Raw genomic sequence first — 12,997 nt, 5'->3', positions numbered from 1 at the left:
AAAAGTTTACTTTAGTTTTGTGTTTAGTTATAGCATTTACATCAATGGGTGTATAGTAGAAAATTGTGTCAATTTACATATTTTTCTTTGAAAAACTCTCCACATCAGTCTATCTAAAACATTGTAGATTTTCATTTTTGCCACAATAATTGTGTAAATATACAACTTAGAGCACTCACACCAGTGAATCTAAAATAGAAAAAGTGGTAAAATATACACATTTTGGCCCAAAAATTGCCCACCTCAATGGGTGAATAGATGTGCAAATACATTACTACAGTAATTATGCATATATCTACTATCACTGTTAATGTGTAAATGAATTTTTAATACTTTTTTCACTCTCTTTGTAGCAAACCTATTCATCTTCTTCCTCAATTTCCTCTTCCCCCTCTGTCTTTCACCTCCCCTTTGTCTTCTTCCTCTCTTCGTACAAAACTACCACCCCAACCTAACAATAAAACCATTGCCTGGCCCAACCTCAACCACTGGTTAGATATAAATTCCCGAAAACTAAAATTAGCAATAACTCATTATAGAACAAGCAAGAACCCATATGAAATCAAAACCCAAAATTAACCAAAACGGAGATGAAATAAAGTCAAGACCATGGCGACGCGACATCAAGAGGGAAGGGATCAGAGATGGTGGGTCACTGAAATTGGTGCTTGCTTAGGTTGTTGGCAGTGATGTGATGTTGGTGGTAGTGAGTTGATTGAGTTTGAGATGCTGCTAAGAAGAAGAAGAGCAGTGGTAACGGCTGAAAGGGACGTGAGAGGCGAGCAAGCATTGGGATGATGAAGAAGAAGAGCAGCAGCAGTGGCGGTTGAGAGAGATATGATAAGTGAGAGGCGGGGATGAGTAGGGGTGTGTAGCCAACCCATCAACCCGCCAAAACCGACCCGACCCGACCCAACCCGTTGGGTTGGGTCAATTTTTTGGGTTGGGTTGGGTTACAAATTTTTTTTTGATAGCAGGTAGAGTTGGGTTTGAGTCATAAAATTTCAAACCCGCCAAACTCAACCCGACCCACCCATATATTTAATATATATATTTAAAAATTTTATAAATTTAATAAAATTTTTAAAATAACTAGCTCTTCCTATCCTATATAAAAGTCAATTAGTTCACACAAATCCTAGTAAATTACTATTGTCGTTTAGTATTTAGTGTTGTTTGTTTTTAAGGAGTCACGTTGATACTAATCTTTGGGTTTTTTTAATATATTTATATTTATATTGTTTTCTACTCAATTTAATAATAATAATAAAATTTGTCCAACCCATAGGTTCAACCCGACCCATGTGGGTTGGGTTGGACTTATGTGATAGGTTGGGTTGGGTTGAATTTTTTTGACCCACCATAATGGGTTGGGTCAAAAAATCTCCTTAACCCAACCCAACCCGACCCATGCATACCCTTAGGGACGAGAGAGGTGAGAGGCGAGAGTTATGATCAGAGATGAGAGGAGAGAGAGAGAGACTAAATGAAAAAAAAAAAAGTTATTATGTAAAATAGATAGAAAATTTTATAAAGACAGATGTGAATGCTCCTTCTCTCACTTCTCACATCAAATTCTCTGTTCACCCTGACTCTCTTCCTCCTCTATCTCCTTTTAAATCTCTACAAAATGCTTTGCAAATTCATCAAACACATCCTAAATTTAGATCTCAAACTCATTAAACCCATATGGTTGTCCTAAATCTATATCTCAAGTTCATCAAACTCATATACAAATCCATATGGATCATCAAACCCATATACAAATTCATGTGAATCATCAAAGAGGAGAAGAAGAAGAAAAAGAGGCTGCCAAGATGAAGAAGTAATGGTGGCAGCAGTAAAAAAAAGAAGAAGCAACGACAACAGCAAAAGAAGGAAGCAGAGGTTCGCCTTTGTGGTGGTCATGACAGCTTCGACCATGACCATAGAGGTCTAGCCATGGTTAGGAGAGAAGAGAGCAGATAGACAAGAGAAAACGAGAGAGTTAAGAGAGAAGAAAGAAGAGAGAGAATATGATAACAAATAAAGGTAAAAATGATAATAAAAATATAAATAAAAAATAATTATTTAAATAAAATTGGATGGATATATAATAAATAACTTCACGTATGATTCTTAAAAGTAGTTGTATATATTATAATAGAAAAAGTTAGTTTTTATACTCAAATATATAGAAAAATTAAAAAAAAAAACTAACATAAACCATAGATCTCAAAACTTTGTCATTTGAATTGAGGAAGAGAGAGAAATAATAAAGAAAAATAGAGTAAAATTACCAAAAATTAGCCTATTTTTAAGTAACTCTACCCTCGGCTAACTCCCCCTCTTCGCACAATTCAAACGGCCCACAATTCAAACTGCCCAGTTTATAAAATAAAAATAAAAATAAATACAGAGATCAGAGTTTAGACTATTGACTATTCGGATATTCCCCAACACAAAATATTTTATTCCCCAGAGAGTACCACGAAACTGGAAGGAAGGTATCCAAAAAACTGCACCCTTTCACGTCACACCACGTGACCACGCAAAATCGAGCGTCATCATACTCACACTCAATAGCGCGTGAACAACCCCTCCCATCTCTCTTGCTCTGTCTCTCTCTCTTCTTCCCTCTCTATGAGGTCACACAGAAAAGAGTGACAGACTAAAACAGTAGCGTGGAAATGACTCGACCTCAATCACATAACCAAATCCCTATAGTTTTTCCCTCTCTCTCTCTCTGAAATTTTCTCAAAACTCAAACCCCCAAAATTGAAATTTACTACTTCAACATAGAAAGTTCAGTCCCGCTAATTTAAACCCCGATTTCTTCGCCCTCCCTTGCTTTTCGTAAACCTAACTCTCTCTCTCTCTCTCTCTCTCTCTCTCTCAAATTCTCGTCCTCGATGATCGATTCGCCACTCTGAACTGCAATTTCCGGTACCAACCTTGTTTTCTAATTATTAGGTTTTTCAAGTTTTGAAATTTTCCCTTGTTTTCTTCGCTCCCAAACAGAGTCCCACTTTAACTTTTACTTTCACTCTTTGAATTTTTTTTAACGGTTTTTTTTTTGAATATTTTAAAGCTGTGGATCTGAGATGTGGATAAAAAAGACATAGCCATGTGCTAACGAATCGTAGCTTCATGCGACGCCTATCAATTTATTGATTTTTTTAATTATTTAATTCACTGTTTCTTTAGCGTGTTACTTTGGCTAAGCTTGTTGTTTGTATTGCAAGCAAATTTGTATTAAATCTCTGAAAGACTTTGCATTGTTTTATTATCAGACGCCAGCTTTGCTCTCTCTCTGTGCATTCAAACTCGGCAATCGATCTAGATTTTCTCGAGGCCTGGTGAGTATTTTTTTTGTTTTGTTTTGAAAGTTTCAATTTTGATGTCATTGCTGGATTACCCAGAAGAATTTTATGCTCAGAATTATGTTGTTCTTTGTAATTGTGGAAATGGGTCACCTCAGAATTTTGTGGGTTTTCCTTCTTTGATCAAATTTGATTACTTCTGCTCAATTTTGATATCATTTCCGGATTAGCCAGAAGAATTATGCTCAGAATTGTGTTGTTCTTTGTAATTGTGGAACTGGGTCACCTCAGAATTTAGTGGGTTTTGCTTCTTTTATCAATTTATTACTTCTGCTCATTTGATTGCTAGTTCTTACATGGTTGGATCATGGAATTCTATTCAGAACAACATTTTTTTTTTCTTTTTGTTTATTGTTATTATTAAAAATTTTACAATTCTGATATGCCTCTGAAATTGCATTTTACCTTGGATGATTTGTTTGGGTGCTGGATAATTTGGCTTTGTTCAATGTTGATGACTTGGGGGAGTTGCTATATTTGTACTTAAATTTTTTGTGGTATTAGATTTTTCCTCCTCCTTTTATGTTACAATGCTCAAAAAACAACCTAGGTTACCTTGTCTCGTGGTGCTCTTCTTACTTTATCAAGTTGTCATACATTTTTAATGATTGGCATAAATTTTGGACGCTTTCTGTTATAAATCCTTTATTTAGTGATTCTGTGAATGAAGATGCACAAACAGGATCTCTAGGACATCCTAGAAGAGTGTTTATTAACATGTTTTCATAATTTAATCTACTGATTGGATATTAAATTGGACTGGTCGGATTGTTAGGTAGTCAGTTGAATATTTTTGATCTGGTAGTGGGACACGTCAATCTTGATGCAGCCATGCTGCTTACCTTGTCCAGTCTGAGCTTGGAGTTATCCCCGACTTGGAAAATGCTTGACGATCTGGTGGTTTAAATAGGCAATTTAAGTTTTTAAGATTTATACCTATAAATTTGTATGTCATTTGGAGCGGGAAATGTGTGTCCCTAGGATGTTGACTGTTTAACTTGCACTTTGCCAGTGCATGGATAATGTTGGTCTGCTGAATTTAGACTGTCATGGAGTATAATTAGCAGGGAAGTGCGTGTTGCTACTATGTTGAGTGGTTGGAGCCAAGTTACACTAGATAGTGGATTCTTGGACTTGGAAGTTGGAATTTCTAGTGGCATACTTACTAAAAAATGTCATGTTTGTGTGTGTAAATAGTGAAACAGGAAACAGTTGAGGGATTTGAGTTGGTTTTGCATGTTGCCGGAAATTATATTTTGAGTTTACTATTCTCGTAGTGCCTTGCTGATTATCTTGGGCTGTATGCCCCCTTATGTCACTTATAGTCCCTTTTTATCTTCTAGGCCTTATTTTCTTTTCTTGGTCTAGTGAATTTTTGTAATCGATTTTCAATTTATTATTGCTGTGGGAACAATTGTTTTCCATTAAAAAAAAGGGGGGGGGGGGGGTGGGGGGGATACAAAGCAAAGTTTTGAAAGTCTCTGTTAAACACATAGTAAGATTTTTCTTAGCACTGTGAATAACCAATACATTCTGTATAAGTATGGTTTCCACTCATCCATGTAGTTTGATGTGACAAATATTTCCTCTAGCATCCCACTCTAGTTCATAGGCTGTTTGTTCGCAGTTGTAAATGGAGTAATGGACATTTATTCATGGTTTATTCAGGAGTTTAACATTTTACTAGGCTTAGAACTTATCAACTTCTCTTTCACCTTTATGTGAACATTAACCACAGGAATATTCCGGGTGAGCATTCCAGGCGATGCTGATATTGGAGCATTCGTTGTGCTATATTGCAGAATTCTGTTTCAGATTTAGCAGCCTAGGAACTAGCACCTAATTTTTGTGTCTACATCCTTATTTATGGTCTCTGATGTTTGTCATGCTAGGATGGCTCTATTGTATAAGGTGAAAGGAACAGTATCTGTTATGGATATTCCTAATTTGTTGTTTTTGCAACTCTTCGGCTATTTGAAAGCATGCATCCCATGGACATGCTCAGGTAAGCCCAAAGAGAGCATGTTTCTTTGGAGTGTTGTTATTCATCTGTCTAGATAAATGTTTTCTGTTTTCCTTTGTAAATATAAACATATCTGTGCTTTGTGCTCCTCCAATAGACCACAATTTAGGATAGCTGAGTTCTGGAATTCTGGATATAGGAAATTGAATATATGTGATTTTATTTTAACACATGGTTCTCCTATTGTGAATGTTTAAATTGCATGCTCCATTTGCAAATGTGCAAACAAAATATTCATTCGGGGAACTTTTTTCTTAATAAAATTTCAGAATTTCCTCTGGCATTTTTTACAATGGCATTGATTGTTGTGCTATGCTCATTGTAATATCATTAATTGGTTTCTAGCTTAGAAGCTGAGGATATGTCTTTCAGAAGAGAAGGATAAGAGATCTTGGCATTTTTCTGCTGCTATTTAATAGTTACCTCTCAGAAATCCGTAACATTTTCTCTTTTTAAACCAACAGAACTAGGGCCAAATGATTTATCCACTCTTTAAGAGTGGAAACTTCTGTTAATTAACTTGAGGATAATCCTGTACATAGATGTGATGATGTTAATTGAGGTGGTTTATATGACTCATGGGAAAGCTGTCGCTTTGAAATTGGGTGAGAAAGGCATGTGATTAATTAGATGAATTCACAGAACAGTGAAGCCTCGCAAAAACCATTATAATTTCTAATAATGCATTTTTTATTTTATTTTTAAAAGATGAAGTTACTATATATAGGGTCCAATTGCAATATTTACAAAGCATTGAGAAATGAAAAGATTTTACATTAGACATGTATGTTATATTAAGATGATTGCTGCTAGTGCCTTACCATGCATGGGACAGGAATTAAAGTGGATTAATCTGTTGCATAATTTCTGTGTCTATTGTTTCCTATAAATAATTTTTAACTTCTTTTGCATATTTATTCACAAAATTTTGCTGATTATTTGGCCACCTTTATTGTAATAAATTAGCGGCGATGTGGTTGTCAGGTATAGTTTGAAAATGGTGAAAGGTAGCAGAGGACGACGCAGGATTATTTCCCGACAAGCCAGGGCAACTCCATACCCACTGCCTTCTTATAACTCAGATATGTCAATGGAATTGTGCCCTAAGAAATGCTCCAAGGCTTTAGATAAGAAGGACTTGGAAGATGTGACATGTTCTGTGTGCATGGAGTGCCCTCACAATGCTGTTCTTCTCCTTTGTTCCTCACATGACAATGGTTGCCGTCCCTACATGTGTGGAACTGGCTTTCGGTTCTCCAACTGCCTTGATCAGTACAAGAATGCATATGCCAAAATAACCTCATCGAATGATGGACAACATGTGCATGGCTCTGTCGATAGTCCCATTTTGTTACCAGATTCCAGTTGGCCCATTGAGAAGTGTGAAGTCACTGAACTTGCTTGCCCCCTTTGCAGGGGACAGGTTAAAGGTTGGACTGTGGTTGAATCTGCACGAGAATACCTAAATGCGAAAAAGAGAAGCTGCATGCAGGACAACTGCTCATTCCTGGGAAATTACAAGGAGCTGAGAAAGCACATGAGGGCAGAGCACCCCTCTGCACGCCCGCGTGAAGTGGATCCCATACTTGAACAGAAATGGAGACGGTTTGAGCGGGAGCGAGAGCGGGATGACGTGATCAGCACAATAAGGTCAACAATGCCAGGGGCAATGGTTTTTGGAGACTATGTAATAGAAAGTAATCATAATGCTTTGGATTCAGATGAAGAGGATGGAGGTTTTGATGTAAACGCTATGGCAGAGAGGGCTGGGAGCTTTGAGGTGGGCTTTGATAGTAATCTGGTGAATGTCTTTCTTCTATTGCATGCGTTTGGGCCGTCATCAGGGAATGACCATGGTAGACGGCTGAGGCATCAGTCTGAGAGGACCTTTCATCACCATGCATCAGATCAGAATGCTGTTGGTATTCGCCACCCCTCTCCCGATGTTGGGTTGGACTCCTCTGATCAAGATGATAACAATAACAGCGACGATGATGGCGGCAGTGGTATGTCGCTGGTTAGCCGCCTCCACCGCCATGGCAATGGAGTGTTATTAGGACGATCAGGTAGGAGACGCAGACGTAGAGATGCCACCATGGGTCCGAGGTAGATCAAAATGGTACTGGGAAAAAGGAGGGAGGAATAGGAAAAAAGTTTCATGGGTATATATATTCAGTAGGGGGAAAAAAATAGATAATAACGTAAAGAATTTGACTTCTCACATTTCTCATTTATATTGTTGCATGGGTTGCCTGGTAGATTAACCAGGATGATGAAAGGTGGAAAGATGGCTATTAGTCTTTCCTTGATGTGTATTTTTAGATTTAATTTCCTAATAACCTTCAATCCTCCTCTTGTTTTCAATTATGATGATCTTCCTATGTGTAATTTATCCATGTAAAGTTGTGGTTCTGTCTAACATTGTGTTGAATGTCATGCGATAAATTCAATTGCAAATTGAACTATTTACCTTATGTCTTGTTGATAAAGTAGCGATGACTTTATTTGCGGCCATTGTTAACTTTTTTATTTTTATTAATTTAAAAAAAAGAAAAAAAGAAAAAAAAAAGAGAACTTTATTATATTGAAATGTATAGATACAAGATATATCATATGTTGCCATTATTTCCTGGTACTTAGTTAACGGCTGCTTTCTGGTTTCGTTCTCTCTCTCTCTTTTTAATAGAAGATTTGAATTGTGGCCTATCCCAATTCCCAAGGCAGTTGGGTGAAATTTGGCCTTCCCCGTTAAATCAGAATGTACCGTATTTTGAATCAAAAGGTAAAACTATGGTAAAATGTGAGTTGAATTCACGATTTTAAGAGTTGAAATCGTGTGTTCAACTCGTGTTTCTATGGTGCCATGGATAACGGGAGAAGTGCCATGTGAAATCATGAATTAAAGAAATGTTTTCAAATCTAGTTCATTAATGAAAATAAATTATTTTCTTTCCTTTTTTCTTGGGTTAAAAGGGAACTTATCTGTTGCTGTTTCTCCCCTAAACCCAAACCTCTGTGGTAATGATTCTTCTTTATATCCTATTTTGGGTTCCTGAAAGTTGGATTTTGCTTCTGTTTCTATTTAAAGAAAAGTTTGATTTGCCAAACAAAAAAAAAAAAAAAAAAAAAAAACCTTCCTAACCAAACTGCACGCTCCTAGACTCCTAGTGGTATATTGGCATCAAACTATACATATTTGGGCCATAACCCCTTAACTAGGCTTCAATGACATCACTGGTACTAATGAGTGTGAATTCCTACCGTCATAGTGTGCTAGTCAAACACATTCAGCTTACAATAATGTTATAATTTTTCACAACTTTTATCACAAAATTGAGGTCATAGATGGTGATGAATACAACATTTTTTTACTAGATTATTATTATTATTTTATAGTAATCACAATCTGTCTTAAAAATTTATGAAAAATGTCGTCGAATTAGAAATATTTAGGCAATGACTGACCCAAGATTTCGAGTTAGGAAGGGCCGGATTATAAGTAAAAAAAAAAATCGTGAAATTTTAAATAAACATCTATTTAGTATTAACAAATTATCAAAAAAAAAAAAAAAACAAATACACAAAATCATTGTTTCGTAATACATTATAATGCAATTATCTACTAACAAAGACAAAAACACAAAACATCATTGTTTCTTACTATATTAGAGCATTTGCATCAGCTCATGCACAAATTTCTGTTTATTTTAGCATAATAACTTCTTTTTTTTAAAATTTATATACTCACTTTTCAAAATGCTCCACATCAAATTATTTATTTTACACTACATTTCATCATAATGTTATTTTCTTATCAATTTTTTATTATTATCTCAAATCATCTCTCTTCCTCAACTAAAAACCACTGCTCCAATCTAAATTATTTATAAAACATTCATTTGCTTAGCAACAATAATTGTGTAAATTTGTCCAATCAACCCAAAATACACTCACATCAGTCTATGTATCATTGTACACAAATACATTTGTGTTATAGTAATTGTGTAAATTTGCAAAAAATACATGTGTGCATTGTGCTTCGGTAATTGTGTAAATTTACACAGTTATTGTAGCACAAATGTAATTTTGCATGATGGTGTATTTTAAGGTTAATTGGACAAATTTGAAATTTTATACTATTTTACAACTGATGCAAATGCTATTACAATAAAATCAATGTAAAATGTTAAGAGAAATGGCCTAAATATAAATATAAAATTGTAAAAACTATACCCATATATATTTTCTTTCTGGGCCCGGGGCCCCTTGGGCCCACCTAATTCCTTCCCTGTATTTAGGCATCACCCCTTGGTGCCCAAAAAGTAGTCTCTCAAACGTGTAGCCCCACCCCAAACAAGTTTCTGAGTCTTCTATACTCGGTGGTGGAACCACAAAAAAAGGAGAGGCCCCCAAAGTTGAGTTATATATACACGTGTGCGTGAGAGAGATCCCACCAAAAACTTGAAATATTATTTTGGGTAAATTGTGTTTTTGTACCTGGATCATGGGATCTATTTGATTTTGATTATGTAATTTTAAAGGTTAGATTTTTGGTTCTTTAATTTTTTATTTATTTAAATGTATCAAGTTAATTATTCCCATCTACTTAGAAAAACACTTCTAGACAACAATAAGATGGTGCCACGTGTAAGGACATAAATGAACCACTTCTTATTCCATAACAAGCCAAGGTATCTGAAAAGAGTATTTATAAACATCCAAAATATTTATGGCTTAATTAGTTTTTATATTGTATTTGAAACCAAGCTTGGTCTCTTTTAACATGAGAGATAAATTAGTGGTCTTTCAGTGTGGATAGAAGTTGTTCCTTCACACCTCTTTAATGTACTTCTTGCCAATTATGAAAAGTTTGTTTTAATAAAAGTTTGAAGTATTTCTTCTATATAAAAAAAGTATCATTGGTAAATGATTCCTAATAATAGCATTTTTGTTTCACATATATTTATAATAAGAAACGGAATTCAATATTCAATTGATATCCTAAATCTCCTGAAATAATTATTACTTATCTAGGTAGAGAAAAAAACATTTTTCACTACGAGAAAGTATATAGTGTTTCTGAAACTCCAACTCAGCACACATGTTGTATTTTTAAGACCAATACAAAATTAACACATGAATTAAAAATTACAACTCAGTAACTCAGGTTACTTAAAATAAAAAGACACCAATACCCTCTAAATTTTCACTATCCCACCACTCTTCCTTTTCTTCTTTCTCCAAAACAAAAAATTTCATCTTTCTCTCTCACACACTCTCTCTGTTTCTCTCACACTAGCACAGGGACGGAACCAGGATTCATACTTGGGGGGTGCCAAAGCTTAAAACCAATTTTTTTTTTTTTTTTATTTATGAAAATAAAAACTAACATCTATTTCATATTCAACAAAATAATACCTACAAAATAAGTATTTCTTAAACATTTCATATTATAAAACACATCAACAAAGTATAACATACAAAATAAATGTTTCTTATTTTGTGCGCGATTCTTGTTTAGTCCATATATATATATATTTTTTTGGTTTTGTAGTTAAAGGGGCATGAATTTTATTTATTTATTTATTTTCTTGTAGGTCAATATCTAAATATTTTAGAGGAGGAGAGACAAATATATATATATATATATAAAAGGGCAAATCTTAATTTTTTTATACTAGTTTTTTTTTTTTTTTTAATTGGGGGGGGGGGGGGGGGGCAATGGCCCCCCTCTTGCATAGTGTAGGTCCGTCCCTACACTAGCACCTCCATCTTCCCCTCTCAACTCCAAACCTTGACAGCCACTGCCTAGCATCGCTAGTCATCATCAGTTTCGACGAGACTGACCTTTGTCTCGTCGAAAAACGCCCTCTCTCTCTGTTTCTCTCGCACCACCGTAGCACACCAATCACCAGCACCTCCATCTTCCCTCTATCAACTCCAAACCTTGTCAACCACTACCTAGCATGGCCGATCATCATCAGTTCCAACGAGACCGACCTTTGTCTCATCGGAAAACGCCCAAAATTGTCTTTCTGTTGTTTCCAACCACGATGCCGAAAGTTTTCTTGCCGCTTTCAAATCTTGACTTTGCATGAAGGGTTCTCCTCACTCTTTTTTCATTTTATTTTCTGGATTTTTCTTCTTATATATATGCCTTTAAAAAAATTTTTTTTTTGACATATACATTCTTATGTAAAAAGGGAACTTGTACTGTTTGATAAAATGCTTCAGTGAGTATGGATGCACTCAAAATACAGTAAAAGGGCTTTTTTTTTTTTTTTTTTTCAAAAAATTGTTCTTTTGGATTATATTAAAAGTGGTTAGTATGATGTAGTTTTATAAGTAGAGAAATAAAGCTTCTTTCTTTGTTTAGTTGATTTAATGTATTTGATGGTTGTGCTTGATTTTCAGGTATTATTTATTTGTTAGATTTTTTCTTTCTGTTTTAGCTATTCATGTTAAAGATGGTTTCTTTTAGATGCATTTAAGTTTGCAATATGTGTTGGCTTACTTGGAATTTTCACAATTTGTTTCATTCCTTGTAATAAATTTTTTTCATGGTGCAGGGATGGATGTGATGCTTTTGTTCCGTTGTTTTTGGTAAAGGAATTAATTTTAATAAATAGTTTCTCTTAAGAGTCTCCTATGAGGTATTCAATCTATATTTAGTCTTTGGTTGATTTATTATGGAAAATTATGATATTTTGATAACTGGCATAAAGCCTACTTGAGTGTGTGTGTTTATGGCTGAGGATTAGCAAGTGATGGACATTTTTGTTTTTTTTTGTTTTTTTTTTTTTTTTTAGTTTTCTTACAGGTGGGGGGAAGGGGATTTTTTTTTTTTTTTTTTTTTTTTTTTTTCTAGAGGAGAATTGTACAAGTGTGTTTACAAGAAGACTTTTAGAAGCATGGCAAGTTCATTTTGTGTGTGAAGGTTGTTGACACCAATCCCATACTTTGTATTGCTTTTGTTGAGTTTATTGATTTAAATTTTGAGATTTACCATGGGGGAAGGTTCAGGAATCTTAATGAGGCAAGGTTAGCTTTGTGCTCTATGTTATTTTTAGGGGAATTAATATTTTGATGGTTATGTATATATTTTTTTGTATGTTATAAACTTATAATGTAGGATACATTGTCTACCAATGGTTAGAAGACACCTACAAGTACAGCAAGTGTTAGAGATGGAATTGCTGTTGCTACAAGTGCTGTTTTTGTAACTGAAACTACTACAAGGGCTGGAGAAGCAAGGGTTGCTACTATAAGTGTTGGAGATTCAATAGCTGCTGTTGCAAGTGCTGAAGATTCAAATTCAAAGGATGCAGGCCAAGAAGAAGAACAAACCTTGGAAGATTTGAGAACATATGACTAGGCATTAACAATAATCTATTTTATGTAACCCACATACATTTGGTGGTGATGATTTTGGAGCTTTAGGTGATATAGATTATGTACCCACAAATAATTCTGAAATTCTTTTTTGTCCTTAATATAATTATGCAGTTTTAGGTGATAATTCTCATCAATTTATCCTGAATAAAGTTGCATTTTTACAGATTGCATATTTAGGTGATATACATGACTATGTTGCCACATCAATAGCGTGGAA

The 12,997-nt window shown here is 34.8% G+C and overlaps 1 protein-coding gene and 1 long non-coding RNA gene across 4 annotated transcripts in view; one reads left to right on the top strand and one right to left on the bottom strand.

Moving 5' to 3' along the window:
* Nucleotides 1-2,571: 2,571 nt before the first annotated feature.
* On the top strand, nucleotides 2,572-7,859 carry LOC126715857 (uncharacterized). Of its 3 annotated transcripts, XM_050416679.1 has the most exons (4): nucleotides 2,572-2,925; nucleotides 3,273-3,338; nucleotides 5,255-5,367; nucleotides 6,370-7,859. In XM_050416679.1, the coding sequence occupies exons 3-4, from the start codon at nucleotides 5,345-5,347 to the stop codon at nucleotides 7,493-7,495; spliced, it is 1,149 nt and encodes a 382-aa protein (XP_050272636.1). In that variant the 5' UTR covers nucleotides 2,572-2,925; nucleotides 3,273-3,338; nucleotides 5,255-5,344; the 3' UTR covers nucleotides 7,496-7,859. The 3 variants fall into 3 exon arrangements, with proteins under 3 accessions (XP_050272636.1, XP_050272638.1, XP_050272637.1); XM_050416681.1 differs by lacking the exon at nucleotides 5,255-5,367 and having other exon boundaries at nucleotides 2,573-2,925; nucleotides 6,352-7,859; XM_050416680.1 differs by lacking the exon at nucleotides 5,255-5,367 and having other exon boundaries at nucleotides 2,574-2,925.
* The window catches only part of LOC126715858 (uncharacterized), a 49,975-nt gene continuing 44,047 nt past the window's right edge, over nucleotides 7,070-12,997 (bottom strand). The window contains exon 2 of the long non-coding RNA XR_007651943.1: nucleotides 7,070-7,272. This is a non-coding gene — a long non-coding RNA (uncharacterized LOC126715858). The remainder of the gene's footprint in view (nucleotides 7,273-12,997) is intronic.

Source organism: Quercus robur, chromosome 2, assembly GCF_932294415.1.
Source record: "Quercus robur chromosome 2, dhQueRobu3.1, whole genome shotgun sequence".
NCBI lineage: Eukaryota > Viridiplantae > Streptophyta > Magnoliopsida > Fagales > Fagaceae > Quercus > Quercus robur.
The sequence above is the reverse complement of the archived record's forward strand: the minus strand, read 5'-3'. Positions and strand labels throughout refer to the sequence as shown.